The sequence below is a fragment of the Semicossyphus pulcher genome, unplaced genomic scaffold (genome assembly GCF_022749685.1).
Source record: "Semicossyphus pulcher isolate SPU_LCO1_2020_fin unplaced genomic scaffold, fSemPul1.0.p SCAF_22, whole genome shotgun sequence".
Lineage (NCBI taxonomy): Eukaryota > Metazoa > Chordata > Actinopteri > Labriformes > Labridae > Semicossyphus > Semicossyphus pulcher.
In genome coordinates this window covers 6,444,957-6,460,365 of record NW_027211696.1, presented here as the reverse complement: position 1 = coordinate 6,460,365, position 15,409 = coordinate 6,444,957, and the positions used below count along the sequence as shown (strand labels likewise).

Sequence of the window (15,409 nt, the reverse complement as noted above, 5' to 3'; positions counted from 1 at the left end):
CCTAATCAAATCACGAGAGACGGAATCGTAACGTTTCAATCATCCATTGGCAGTAGAAGCTAATGGCTACAGTAACATGCTAATATGTAGCCGCCCTCTTCAGCTCTCATTTGAATGAATGCTTGATGTAACAGTTTCATTCTGTCACTGGTATCACAGACAAGGATGCGTAAATATGTTGGCCACTATAAGTGTGACCGCTGTAATGTTGTACATTTAAATCTGGGAGCAAGAAATAGAGTGATCGACAAACAGGCTGAGAAAGCAAGGTTGGCTGACGCATCATCCACCACGTCCAAATAGCCAAGTCTTTTTAAGAGCTCTGTACGTGGGTGGGTGAGATCTGGTTGTCATAATCAGTGGAGGAAAAGAAGCTGGAAGGTAGCACAAGACATCAATCAAACGAGCAGAAGATGAAAAAGCGCATACACTTGTTTCACACAGGTAAACACACTTCCTGTGTCGGGTTTAACACCAGCTGTGCAAGCTTAAAGGGTTCTCAGATTAAGGAGTAGAAAAGTAGTCCCTAGCAGTGCCTGGTATGAGGCAGGCTTTCATTATAGCATGTAAGAGCAAGTCATTTCTGTTTGCATGTTACTCATATATATAGCCTAGATTGACGCATTATTTTATTTCCCTCTTTTAATACATAAGAACCTATGGCATAAAAATATTCAACAGATTCCCGTTCAACAGGTTTTTATAATTTAAACTTTTATAAAGTTTATTTTTATTGACTCTTGTTGCGCCGTAGTGTCGTGTAAACCTGGAGCACACAGATTACATCAGTGTTGTTTATTGTATCTTTTGTGACCAATTCACTTAAGAATTGTGTAAGAATTATACTATTTCTATTTTAAAAAATGTTCTTGTAGTAAATGGGATTAGATAAGTATGTTATAAATTGAGGGCCTGTTTCACTGATGGTGTTTTTTGAGCGCCTATCTTCTAAACAAAACCAATGCAGTTCAGCGTTTTCAGCACTCGGCGTCCTCAGCGCAAAAACACCGTCATGGTCAGCAGTTTTTTGTCGCTGCGTTCACAGCACTCTCAGTTGAAAGCAGTTAAACTTTTGGAACACCGCCACGCTCGTCAATATCACTTTTCACTCATGGACCAATCAAAATCAAGAAGGGGCGGGACTTCAGATATCAACTTTGTCAACAAAAATGGCAGAGGAGAAGCTAATCCTTTCATTTTTTCGAGGGAACAATTTTGTAGCTCTAGCGCTGCTGCTTATGTCAGGACATACCTTTGCATTGTAAAATTTCCTTGAATAAAAGGCAAATATTAAGCATACAGAGCGATTTAAAACAGATTTAACAGTCACTACCAAGGGAAGCTGACAACTTCCGTAACCTAGCAACAGTAAGCACCTATGAGAAGCGCTCTGAAATTGAGGTGGCGGGCGCTGCCGGCGCAATAAAAATGCCGTTAGTGGACACAGGCCCTAATCCTATATTTATTTGCAGTGGGATATTTGCTTGAGGAAAATCAGCAGTTGGTCAAAAAGTAGCTAAAAAAAAATAAAGGGAGCTGTCTGCATCGTTGTACTGAAATGCTTCCAACAGTTTATTGTAATTCAACCACTAGTATCATTTCATTAGATAATCGCTGCTTGAATTTCACTTAAACACAAGATACTTAATGATAAGCGATGAGTGAAAAAATTATATATATATATATATATATATACCCAGACCCAGGCTGCGTTCATGCAAGCTCCAAGTATTGACAAAGCTGATACTTCCTATCCTACCACATGGCTCCTAACGGCCCCCACATTTGAATTAAACACACAAGAAAAGATACAGAGAAGGATAAAGAGAAGAGTATTTAAAGGTAAACACCACATATTTTCTAAGTGATTATAATGCTGCAGTTTTATTGTATTTTTTCTTTGTTAACGTATGTATCCCATGCCAATAAAGCTCTTTCGAATTGAATAAAGAGAAGAGTTTGTAGAGAGAGGCGTTTTAGAAAGAAGGACGGGGAAGGCAGAGCCAGGTTGTGGTGCCCTGTTCTGGGCTAGCACTCACCCCCGCCAGGTTAGACTGTGTAAAATGTGTACAAAAACACTTACAGTTTAGAAAAACATAAGACGTAATCAAGCTGTTCTTCACAGAGTAATTAGTGCCTAGTGATTAGTAATTAGAGGTGTTTGGGTGGTCTCACAGGAAGTCATCAAATTCAGACATTTGCAGACATAACACTAACTTGTTACATGACAGATCTCAGTTTCCTGTTCAGCACTGCAAACTGTCAGTGCAGGAAGTGGGAATGTGAGATAAGTGGCATTTGGACCTCTGCCCATTTACACATCTCAACACACCTGTCAGTGCAGAAAGCGGGCGGAGATGTCCACGAGCAGATAAGTTACAAAAGATGTGACAGTGCGGTCTGCCTTGTCATCATTTTGAACAGAACATCTGAGAGATACTGGCATTTAGTGTTCGAGGAGACTCTGACTGCGTTGCTCATGTGTTGGCATCTCGTTTAGTCTCTCCATCCATGTTTCCAACCTCTTCATTCTGTCAATCTTTTCTCCCATCTGTGCCTGTGCATTTTACTGTGTGTGTGCGTGCGTGTTCTTGCTGTAGCACCCTGACCTGGCTTCTTGTTGACATCAGCGGTAAACAGCCAATCAGCCGCCTTCTTGGCATCTGGTCCGGTGAGATAGAACTTTCCAAAGTAGGACATGTCGAACACGGCCACGCCGTGTCTACATGAGAGGCACTCGCTCTTAATCTGCGTTTTTAAAAAAAGCACAACACAAGCGTCCAATTATCACAAATCCTGACATTAAATCAAATGTTTGCCTCTCTTTGCCAAACACGAAAAGATGACACATACTTGAAGAAAACTTTCATGACAACTTTGAAATTTAGGGGAGAACTAATAGAGAGGTTTGTCTTCCTTTCTTCTCATGGACTTCCTGTTTTCTTTGCCCCAAAAAAATGTAAACTGATAACTTTGGCTGCGCCTGAAATCATCCACTACTGACCATATAGTTCATTGTATAGGGAATTTGTCATTTTGTAGTGCTCCCAATTAACAGTGAGAATTATTAGCTGTGTCCCAATTCGTGGGCTGCATCCTTCAAAGGACGCGGGCTGCGGACGATGAGTCATTCATAGCCTGTGTAGACCGTTAAGGTCCAACTGAAATTGGACGGTCTGGTCTACGGAGGTTTTCCTGTTTGCGTCACCAGCTGTTCCCGCCCTTACCCTTGCGCCACTAAACGCTTGAGTCGCCTAGCAACAGGTAGCTAGAGGGCTAACTAGCTATCATAACTAACGTCACGTAACTTAACCTATTATTTTAAAGATCATTTGTTTGTTGTTTGTAACCAAAAACTTTTATATTTAAGTGTGTTTTCCTCGGCCCCTTCAGAGCCCGCTATCTTGTTTGAATTTGCACGCATGAATCTTGGGATACGTTGGGAAAAGGAGGATGCATTTGTCGGCTGCATCTGAAGGAGCCTTTGAAATGGGTCGGCCTTCGACACGCTGCTGTGACGCAAACGATCAGTTAAGTGCTTCGAAGGCTGTAGCCCCTGGATTGTGACACAGCTATTGATTATACCCCATATAGTGGACTCATTTGTATCTCACAATGCCTTGTGAAAAGTAGTTCACAAGCAATGGTCACTAACCAAGAAATATGTACATCATACATTGCGGTACAAGAGGAGACGAGAGGAGCGCTTCCAGCTGTGTGTGACGTACAAATCTAAGTAATTTTCCTACTTTCAGAGTAACTTTAACATCTAATCATGAAGTCTGTTTAACCGGTTTCTTCATGTTTAATTACGCACAGTACAAAGCAGGGCTGGCAATCCAGCTTGCTAACGTTAGCCTTTAGCCTTCTTGTGTGTAGTAACTCCCATTAGCAGTTAGAGGGGTTACCTTTATTTTGTCTGTAACAAAATTGCCTTGTGTCACTTAAGCTCTGGAGAAATATCGATTGTCAGTTTATTTTATTCTCTTCAGGGAGCGACAGTGATGTGGCCAAATTGATTCGGCTCTTCAGCGGGGAGCACTTTGCTGCTGCAGCTGGATGGGAGAGAGACATGTCTAATTCTTCTGAATGGGTTTCTTATTGTGATGTGCAGTTTTATCATAGGTACAATTTATTTACATTAGTTATTATATTGATGAATTTATGACCTGTTTCTAATATATTTGTTACTTGTTATTATACTCTGTAGAGCTGTGTTGAAAGAGATGGATATAAATAAATGAGTTGTGCCATCAATATACGGTTTTATTATTATTCATTATTTTATTAACAATACAGTATCTATGTATTATATTTAACTATTTTATGTGTAATATTGTTATAATATTAGTAATCACTAAATATTGATCCCCATTCGGCTCTGAGCTGCACGTTTTATGTGTACGACAGCAATGACGTCATCATCGGCGTACGGAGAAGCGGCTAGTAGTGTCCGACTGTTTTTATTTTTATTTGCCAATGAGCTCACGCTATAGTCCACGACAGTGAACTCCTTCTGTAGGGAGTAGGGAATAGTGAATGAATATATGATTTTGGACACACAATACTGAATAAAAGACATGTTTCATGCATTTATGCTTACCACGTCATGATGCGGAGGGAAGTTGAAGGTGTACTCTTTCCCCAGCAACTCGTTGTATTTGTAGTTCACATTCTTCTTAATGTCATATGCTCCATAGTAATCGTAGTCTTTAACCTTTGCAATAATAAAAGGACAATAATGCAATTAGAAGGGACTGCGCCAGTGTCGTTCATTATAAGCCTTGCGAAAAAAATTTGCATCCCACATATTTCAGTCTTTCCAAATGTGCCTTTTGTCAATATGTGGATGTGAATTAATCGTTTGCGTGTACAAGCTTGTGTAAAGTATTTATGCATGTCTCACAGGGGCAGGTGCTTCTTTGTTGAACCAGCCCGGTCTTTCCCAGCCGTGTCTCTCCTGGAACACGCAGCCCTGCTCCGTCAGCACCTAAGACAAACAACCACACCAACAAAAGAGATCAAATCAGAGCAGTACAGGCGCGCCACAACAAAACATAAGCAAAAGTTAAGAAATCTAAATCTGTTTGACTCTAATTAAAAGGGTATATTGCCCACATTGTATGGTAATATTTTTTTCTTATATATTCTGAAACTTAAAAACATCCTGCTTGAGAGCGCTGTGAAGGATGCTTCTGAGTATTAAAGCAGCATTAATGGGCTTTTTGTGGCCACTAGGGGGCAGCAGAACAAGCTCCTCCAACATTAACATGTTATCACCTTCGGGAAACTTGCTAGCAACAATAAGCGTTTACAAATCAATCTGAATTGGGAGAAAACGATGCGAAATTATGCTAAAAGAAACCTCTTCACACAAATATAGTATCCTTATTAATTCTTGTTTGCTTGACCGGTGCAGAAATGAGATATTTCAGCGCTCCCTACCCTCCTTGTTAAAACTGACAGTCGCCCACACTTGGTAGGTACGTACTGCTATGCTCTCCTCCTAGCAGGCAGCTAGCTGTCTCTTGCCAAAACTACCCACACCAAGCTATATTTACCATCCGTGCTACCGAGGTGGAGAAAATGTGTGAGCAGCAGTGTCAGAGATGGCCTGTTTGTGCTCTGAAATAATCTCTTATTGCCTCCTAAAAGTAGACAGTCTCATAATTTGCACAGGGACAGCTTCATTGGGAGATCAAACTCCTTAAGCACCTCTTAGCATGAATACATGCAGTCATAATTAGGAGAGAGGCAGAATTGTGAAAAAAAGGTCATTTTTAAAAAATAATAATTAGATGGTTTCAGTGTCTTCTTCTCTCTGCCACCCGAACATTTATCTGAGGCTCGATGACAGTCGGAAGGCTAGTTGCTAGGTGATGGCCCTCTACCAGTGATTAGCAGGGGTCTAATGGGCTTGCATCCAAGGGTTGGACCAACCCAGTCTCACAGGGACTGAGCTCTGCCTTGAGCTACAAGTGTGTCGAACACAGAGGAGTCGTTTGCGTCTTATCGGGGTTCTGTAATGTAGCCGGCTGGCAAAAAATCTGGTGCCGTAATCATAGTGAACATCACATGATTAAACCTGAACCCGCACATTTAATAATCCTTTTATTAAATGCTAAGACACATAATGAGTTAAAAAGTCAAAGGCTATTTGAATATGTATGGATGAATTCAAAAATTACGAGCGACCTATAAATATTTGTGAGGAGAAATTTTTGCACGGCACTGGAACTCAAAAGTACAGAAAAATTTGCCCATGATGCATCTTGTTGTGTCCTTTAATGTGTGTCACTCACTGTCTGTAGCTCACACCACATCAACCAGTACCATGTGTTAATCTGTGGGTTGAAATGTGATAACACTGTGATTCTGGTGAGGTGATGCAGACACTGACATATAGTATCTGCCTGTGGTGAGTGTAGGATTTTTCAGCCCCAAAATATCCCTAGATTTTTATAGAAGAGCAGTTTAAGTTCCTGTCAATCTTGTTACAGAAAGAAACTCATCACATTAGGTCAAAGTATCCATAGGACCTAATATCTAGTATGTTTTTTTGCTGTATCTGTATTACATTGAGGTATTACAAAATTAAAAGGGGTACTTTACTCAACACATGATTCTAGGAGATGCTGACATATTCCTCCACTGATAGGGCATCAGTGAAATCTTGGAGGGGCTTTAGCTTTTCCGTGATCGCTTCCAACACCTGGGTTATATTGCAAATGTAATAAAGGGTAATACATTACCCTATTTAAAAAAGCTTATAGAGATTTCACCATTACAATTGTGCTTCACTCTACACCATATGTTACTGTTTGTTCACAAACTACTTAAATCTGCTCACCTTGCCCCCGCCCAGGTACAGTCTATACTGTATGTGGGAAACACTGGGGGAAGTAAATGTCCCTGGTGTTTGCGCACTGAAACCAAAATGTGTGTGTTTACCCCAGTAATGACGGTATTGCAAAATCTATGTCGTAGCAGAACGTGGAACCGGCGACGGCATCGGTACCATTTTTTCCTTCCTGATACCGATTACTATTACTAAACTGGAGTATTGGTCAATTCCAAGTACTCCTCCAATACCAGTGTGATAAAAAACAGATATTTTTAACAATTGTAGATAAAAACCTTGTATGCTTGCATGTTATATAAGTTATTTCATCATTGGAAGGCGTGGCTCTGAACATTAGAGGAATCCTAACCTAGAAACAAGCTGAGAACTCGGCGCTAACCACTAATATTAGCTCCGCTCACAGCCTCTCCTGACATGATGTGGGCACAACGAAAACCTGATTCTTAACATGAAACATATATGTTTTGTGTTTTTACTGGTTAGAATTATCTTAACTCTAAATCAGAATAAAAAATACAGCCTAGAAACAAGCTGAGAACTTTGCGCTAACCGCTAACGTTAGCAGCTCCGCTCACAGCCTCTCTTGACGTGATGTGGGCACAAAGAAACCTGATTCTTAACATAAAACACATATATTTTGTGTTTTTACTGATTAGAATTATCTTAACTCTAAATTAGGAATATAAAATACAGCCTCAATATGTGTGATAGAGAAAACATTGATTGCTAGCTTTTGGCTAGCTTGGACTAGCGTAACACTCTTTGCTAGCACCATGCTGTTGTTGTGCTTTCGTTACATGATAATCTACTTGAAATCAGTTCTTCTACTCCAATTAAAAACTGGCTTGTTGTAGCCATAATATATATTAGTGATGTGTAGGAAAGTGTTTTTGACAAGAAGAAACAGGTACATTTTTCAGTGCTTTGACTGCCATACTCCTAATACAGCATTTCAACCAGTATCGGAGGCATTTCCAATATTGATATTGTTGTCTAACCAAATCTACTTGTTTTTTTGATAAAATATAGTCAATAATTAATTAAAAAATAAAAGTACATTTTCTACATAATTTTAACATTTATTTTGAGGACACAAACCACTCTCTGAGAAACATTAGAAAAGTAACCATCCTTTCATGTCTTTGTTCATTCTGTACCCGATCTTTACAAAAGGCCTCGGGGGAAATCTGCTTAATTAAGCATGAAAGGTGTCAGGGAAGCTAAATAACACAAGCTTTAAGAAAGCAGCCGGCATGATCCACAAAATACATCGACAACATAGCTAATGCAATTGGTGTGACAGTAATCTGTTCTGAAAGAATGCCTGCATGCGTGAGTGGGTGCAGAAATTGCAACAGTTAAAGGTAAATGAAGTCTGGAACAGGAAAGAGGGGCTAAGTGGGTCATTAATGCATAAAATATGGTGGCGAGGCCCATTAAGAGTTTGTGTCAGGCTGAGGAGGGAAAGGAAGCTGAAAGACATTCGAGGCCGGGCCAGCGGAGCTAAGTGTATCATTTATAGTCATGTTGGCAAGGAGCGCATTAATAAATGTAGCTGCTGGGGATAAGTTAACTCTGCTAACTGCTGTCTGCTTGAGCCTGAATGCGATATTTGCCTCTAGATGTGAGCAGAGAAGACACGCAGAGAGAGAGAGAGAGAGCGGGAGACTGACAAAAGAAATACAGAGGTTAATAGAGGGAAAGAAACAAAAGCAAAAGTGACTAGAGCAAAGACAGTCGCAACGACAGGAAGAAAGAAAGTCACAAAGAGATTAGGAATGAATAGAAGAGGAAATTGTGTTGGGGGAGGATGTGAAAAGTAAGGATGTTAGACAGAATGGTGAAGGCTGTGCTTAGATAGATGAGAAATTGAAAAAGGAGTGAAATGAATGGTAAAGTACGGGAGAAAAGGAGTGAGTCATGCAACCTCTAAAAATATATGGAGTGATCAAAGGAGGCTGGTCGGATTAAATGGCAGCAGAGATCCTCCTGTGACTTGAAGAGGTGAGCCGGTTTCATCTATGTATGGAAACCTTGTCAATATGGGGGCACAAAGTTTCCCGTCAGCTACGCACAAGCCAAAAGGTGTCTGTCTGTGTAAATCCTGAGAGATACGCAACACTGCCTACACTTATTTACACAAGGTAAAAGACTTATGGTTACCCAACTGAAAGTATGTGAATAAAAGCAACGTTATCCTTAATGTTCAGAAGATCAAGGAGGAATATAGATGAATATGCCGTTGTTAAATCTCAGAGAGGGTGTTAATGTGTCCGTCCTTAACTTATTTTACAATAAGAGAATATTTTCCGAATGATTTAAAATGGTCTATTAGCATAAAAAAATATTAAAAGATCTCCTCATAGTTCTTTTTATTCTTGTTTTCTTTCATTTATGAAGGAAAAGTTTCCTGTTCAGAGGCGAAAAGATTAAAAGAAGAAAAGAGGAAGATGTCTTTGAACCCTTTCCGCCTCGACTTAAATGACTCATCTCAGTTGAAAGGACTTTGACTAACTCGTATCAGAAAAACGCACATAAAGGTTGTTTCCTTGAACTCCTAAAGACAACATCCTTTTGACCGTCCGTACTGGAGACCAGAGCGCTCGTCTACCTGATGGAAGGGGTCCTTCCTCATGTTTCGGCTGGCCAGCGGCTCATCAAAGGGGAACACAACGGAGTAGTTTTTGGCGTACGACTCGTGGCTCCTCTCTCTGATCCAGCGCTGGTTGCCTGTCAGCGAGTTGTGGAAACGCCTGAGACGGAAGAAAAAAGGAACTCAAAAGATTGCCACGCATTAGAAGTCACAGTTATTCAGACTTCATTAAAACTGCATTGTTCTGGTTCCTGCTGCTCTTGATAAAATGCCAAACGGAAGCTCAAAGACGTGTTCATAGCCTTGACACATGCTGTGATAACTCAACACACAAATAAGTTTGTGTTCCACCTTTTCATGTTTGTATATAGTGTTTGAGTGCATTGATGTACCTGATGTCGTATCCGTACATATCCTTTTCAGGGCGACCATGGATGATCCAGTGAGCCAGCTCCCTGCCACAACCACCTCCCAGCATCATACCTGACAAACACACACACAAAAAGACAGAATATTATAATCTCATAATCACTTTCAGTTACTTAGAGAAAACACATGGACCTATACTGGTCCAGTGTCAGGAAGCGGGCAGGTAACATCACTGCAGACCCGTCACACCCCGGACACAAACTGTTCAAGCTTCTCCCCTCTGGTAGGTGTTACAGAGCACTGTACGCCAAAACAACCAGACACAGGAACAGTTTCTTTCCCCAGGCTGTCACTCTGATGAACTCTTGACTCAGTCAGAGTGTCAGGGACAATTCATGTGTAATAACCTAATCAACTGTGCATGTGAGTTATTTGTATTTGTAGGTCTGTATATAGTAGTTTTAGTTTTAAGTTTAAGAAGGGGTTAACTTGGTCTGCAACAATCTTTAGGTAGGTGGTAGGTAAATGGCAGGACCCCAGCAGAACATTGTCCAAAGCATCACACCGCCTCCACTGGCTTGCCGTCATCCCAAAGTGCATCCTGGTGTCATGTCTTCCCCAGGTAAGAGACCCACACGCACCCGGCCATCCTCATGATGTAAAAGAAAATGTGATTCATCAGACCAGGCCGCCTTCTTCCATGGACCCTTCGCTAAGTCCCTCCCTTCAACGACCACTGTCCAATCCTACGTTAGCAACCGTAACTAGGCACGGGAAGCCTGTCAGACTTTAGGATGCCGTAACGGTGTGCATATGGAATCTGCAAGTCCGACAGCAGATTTCCTCAAAGAGAGTGGTGTGTCATATTTTGAGTTTTTCCTGAGCCAAAAACTCGAGAGGAGAGATGTCGGACATGGGTTATAAATTGTGGAAGACCACACTCGCAGCTTAATCCATCGAATATCAACAAAAACTCCTTTGTTTATGCTCCAAGTTAAGACGCTAACTAACTTGGCTAGGTTAGCATGTTAGCAAACAAAGACGGTTCAATATTAATTATAAGTTAATCCAGATCCAGTGTTTGGCTCGAGCCCACGACATGTGAGCGATTTCCTGACGCGCTTTGAACAAAATGAAAAAGTGGGTTCATTTAGTTTTGCTAGCAATGGGCTAAAACATATTAGATAATGAAAGTTACAGGGAGTCAAAACTAAACATTAGCTTTAAATAAAACAATATATTGACTCACCCTGCTGTGTAAGAACATTATTGTTCCTGTATATGAGTGTCTCCACTGACAAATTATGTTCTGGATGTAGCTTTCAAATGCGTATCCTTTCTGTCGACTTGTCTCTGTTATTTGGGAACTACTTTTTCCATAATTTTGCTATTATTTCCCTTGTAACATCCCTCACTGTTATAACTGAAAACAGCATAATTTTTACATGCCGGTGAGAAAGCTTGATAGGCGTAGCAACAGTAACCTGGAGGGGCGGGACTTAGCGAAGGGTCAATAGCTCCATGGTCCAGTTCTGATGCCCATTGTAGGCGCTTTCGGTGGTGGACAGGGGTCAGCATGGGCACCCTGACCGGTCTGCCGCTTCGCAGCCCCATATGCAACAAGCTGCAATGCACTTATTAAACCATAAAGACAGCTCTAAAGCAAAATCATAACTATAAAAGAAGAATATCTTTTGGTTCTGATTTAGGGCTGCAAGTCATGTTATTTTCATTTTCAAAAGATCAGTCATTGTTTTATTGATTTGTCAGTGAAATGTCAGACACAAGACTGCCAGCTGCACCACGGTCCTTATTTTCTGACATTTCACATCATGAAAGTGATTAATGTTGCTAGAATAAGTACACAGTTTTTATCCAAATCTCACAATTAATAGGTCCCATGCACAGGCACTAGTTGGGAAAGCAAAGGAGGAAAGTCTGAACAACAAACAGGACCTCTCTCCCTCCTTTCTCTCACCGATAGCGTATCTGGAGGACAGCGAGTATGTGTCATTAATGTAGAGAAGAAGAAAAAAAGCACTTTGTGTCCTCTCCTTCAGCCTCTGTAAGTAATATATCCTACAGAGAATTGTTCTGACCTTTGGACCATCATTTGACCCTTGCTCACAGCGGCCCCTGAGCGATCTGACCTCATCAGCTGCACTGAGCAACATTCAGTTTGTTTCAACTCAACTGAAATACGAACACACTTCAGACTTCTCTCAATGCAGTCCCAAAACTGTTCGGTTAATAAGCTGCTCCCTTTCAGCAAAACCCCCTTCTTGTGTTGTGTTGCATGTGTGTGTGTGTGTGTGTGTGTGTGTTGGGAGCACAGAATCACTATGCAGCAGCACGAGCAGTGTGTCCTTGCATCCCTCCTTCATCCCTCCATCTTTATCTCTCCCAGCGTCCCCTCTCCCTTTTTATCTCTCATCTCTTCACTCATACGCGAGCACTATCGCTCCGGGCCAAGCCTGGGTGGACTTTTGAATGGCGGGATGGACAGGAGAGATTGAGGGAGGAGGGGGAGTAGCGAGGGTGGGGGGTGGTGGTGATGATTGAGTTCTCTCAAGACAATGTGGAGAAAACCAGCAAGGCGAGGTGGCACTGATAAATGTCACCCCAGATAACCACTCTGATGTGTGAGCGTGTATCTGCGTGTGAACTCTCGAGCTTGTGCCTCAACTCATCTCATCACCCCCCCTCCTCTCCGCCTTTGCCCCCCTCCTCACTCCCCACTCCCATCAGTATCTCACTCTATTATTGTTCATTTATACTGCGCAAACATTCGTTCCTTTCTCTGTCATTACTCTCATTATTATTACGCTCTCTCCCCTCTCTTCTGCATCACTCAGATTCTTTTGGGATATTTGCTCTCTCCCTCCCGTTTGTGACATTTACAGCGATGCTGCCAGCAAGTCAAAAAGTGCTTTAAATGAGTGAGGAACAATACATAATGTTATTCATCCTTCTTTACCACAGTAGGCCAGCAAGCGTGTTAATTCTGGGCGACATTTACATAAAAACAGTGCAAGTAAGTTGGTTGTTTTCAAGGTGACTTCAAAGGATAACTTCGGGATTTTTCAACCTAGACCCTATTTTCCCATGTGCTTGTGTGTAAGTGACGAGTGGAGACAACAATTGTTGAAATCTATCCCGTATTCAGGGAGGGAGCACCGGCCGGCAGCCGCAAAATTGCATGTGTTTTTGAATTGACATGGTTTCTGAACGTGCAGCTTGTTTCTTCTAATGGAAATCGTTTGGGCTGTTGCAGCGCGTTTGCGTTTTTTCAGAGCGCTCCACATTTTTTGTGCGGCCGCTCCGCGCTCTTCTAGTTGAAAATCTCTGAACTTTTCAGAAAGACGTTGTGTCGTCACCGCCTCTTTTTTCAGGCAACCAATCAGATGGGGAGCAGCTCGTCACCCTGGTTACCACCAAACATGGAGGGGGAACTTGTTTCTGTCTAACCTGAGCTACATATGACAAACAAACAGTCTTGTGGGAGCAGATCGACCGGACCCTAAATGTTGCTGTTAAGTGTTGTGCTTTTATTGCCCTTTATGTTGTAAGCTTGTTGTTAGCTGTGTAGCAAGTTAAACTTATTGTTGTCGTAGAAACAAAACCCACAAGTAGTGTTTTTTTCTCTCAACAAACAAGCGCTACATCCCAGCGCTCCCCAGCGCCCTGCCAGCTCTTTTCTGCAATAAAAAGGCACTATGTGGACACAGGGCCTCAGAGACATGTTGTCCATCTCTATAAACAGTCATGGCTGCAAAATGAGAACTACAGTAGCAAAATAGCTAAGGGTCATTGAATTACAGGAATTTACTTTTTCTAAGACCCTAGCCAGATCTTCTTCTTCACGTGGTGCTGTACTTGCTGTTGCTGTCTGTTTTTGTTTGCATGCCTTTAAACCAATCACAATCAATGGGCGGCTCAAAGCAACATTGCCTTTGCAAAAGTGTCGGGAGGGAAGTTATTTTGGTGAAACATTTAACGATGGCAAGCCCTGGCATTAAAAATGCTAGATCCCTCCAAAAGAAAAATCACATGCTATTTGTGGTGCTCATTTATCTATAACTGTTAAGTGGGAGTTTGGTGATGAGTAATGGGAACCATTAACTTTAAAGGACTATGACTGAACACTGAAGCTGTATTTTCTTTTAGCTTATTTATAAAGTTATTACTGGCAGATGAGACATGAAACGCAGCCATACAGTATCTCATTTGTTTAACCCATAAAAACTTCCATTTGTTGACATACAAAAGTGTATCTGTTATCATCAGCCCTCCCATTTATCTCTCAAACTATTGGGCAGAAGATCTCATTGCTATTTGCATCACTGACTATCTGACTGAAAGAAGCTTTAAACCACTGAACACAGAGGTTTTCTCAGCCTCTAGTGTAGTGTGAGAGTGTTCTGCCTTCAAAACAGGCAATTTTCTTTGCCTTATAATGTGATGAAAAGCCTCACGTTGCCATAATACTCGGGAAGGCGCTCATTATCGTGAGTAAGAACAAGATGGAGATGAAGCTCGGTAAGAGGTGAAGCAGTTAAAAGCAATAAAAGAACAGTAATTATAATAAATAAATGCACTCAAAGTTCAGAGTGCTGGTTTGATGCTAAGAATAAGAAACTTGGGGTGCTAGGCAACTAATAGGAAAAAAAAGATCAACATGAACTCCAGCAAATAATAACTGGAGGCTCTAGAAGCTACTGAACACTCAATGATGGATTTTATTGTGAATCTGTCCACTTTGACCCCCTGGTTTCTGAATGATCCCCGTTGCCTGGCCCTGCCTAGAGACAAATAAGCTGTGTGAGTGTCTGAGTGTGCATGTGTTCTTCTGTGATGGAGTAAAATGGACAGAAGATTTATTTCCAGGGGAAGAAAGACGAAGAAGGGAAAAAAGGAAGACAAAGAAGACCAAGCTAAAACTGTTTTGTTTATGTGTGTGCATGCTGAATGCAAGTAGAAGTGTTTGAACTATCCTTGCTGTGCACTGTCGGTGCGAAATCCCTCATTATCCAGTCACTGTTAGCAGGTGTGATATATCTGTGACGCTCGGTCCATTTCAATGAGCTTGGACACAGCGTGACTTTAAAACACAGATGAGAGGACGTGGGGACTGCAATATTTTATCCACCTCTATTCAGATAGAAATAAATTACATTTTTATCTGCATGCAAATGAAAAAAAAATGCATTGTGGGTGGAAAAGAGCTGAACCATTATTTTCACGAACATTGTTTATTTGTCCATTATTTTTTATTAATTAACAACTCTACAACTGAACGAAAATAGAGAAAAAAAAATTCTGAACACAAACATTCAATAAAATCAATTTAAAATGATATAAAACCGAGAAAGCCAGCAAACCTTTACATCGCACTCGATTCTGATTGGTTAATCACGGCATTCCGAGGTCTGTTATTTCGCAATAACAGACCGTTGCCATGAGACAGTTTCTAGGGATTCTGCTCTAATCACACAATCTTATAATAACTGTAATTATATTAGTCCGGTGAAAGAAGTCCGGTAAATTTGACGTTGGTTTGTTTACAGAGAGTGGGGGATGACATG

The 15,409-nt window shown here is 41.2% G+C and overlaps 1 protein-coding gene across 1 annotated transcript in view; it reads right to left on the bottom strand.

The window, feature by feature from the left end:
* sardh (sarcosine dehydrogenase) overlaps positions 1–15,409 on the bottom strand; it is a 52,061-nt gene that overhangs the window by 18,631 nt on the left and 18,021 nt on the right. Inside the window, exons 10-14 of the mRNA XM_069673274.1 lie at positions 9,848–9,938; positions 9,474–9,615; positions 4,907–4,990; positions 4,604–4,717; positions 2,610–2,748 (exon numbers count right to left, since the gene is read on the bottom strand). Of these exons, the coding sequence (XP_069529375.1) occupies positions 2,610–2,748; positions 4,604–4,717; positions 4,907–4,990; positions 9,474–9,615; positions 9,848–9,938 (570 nt within the window). The remainder of the gene's footprint in view (positions 1–2,609; positions 2,749–4,603; positions 4,718–4,906; positions 4,991–9,473; positions 9,616–9,847; positions 9,939–15,409) is intronic.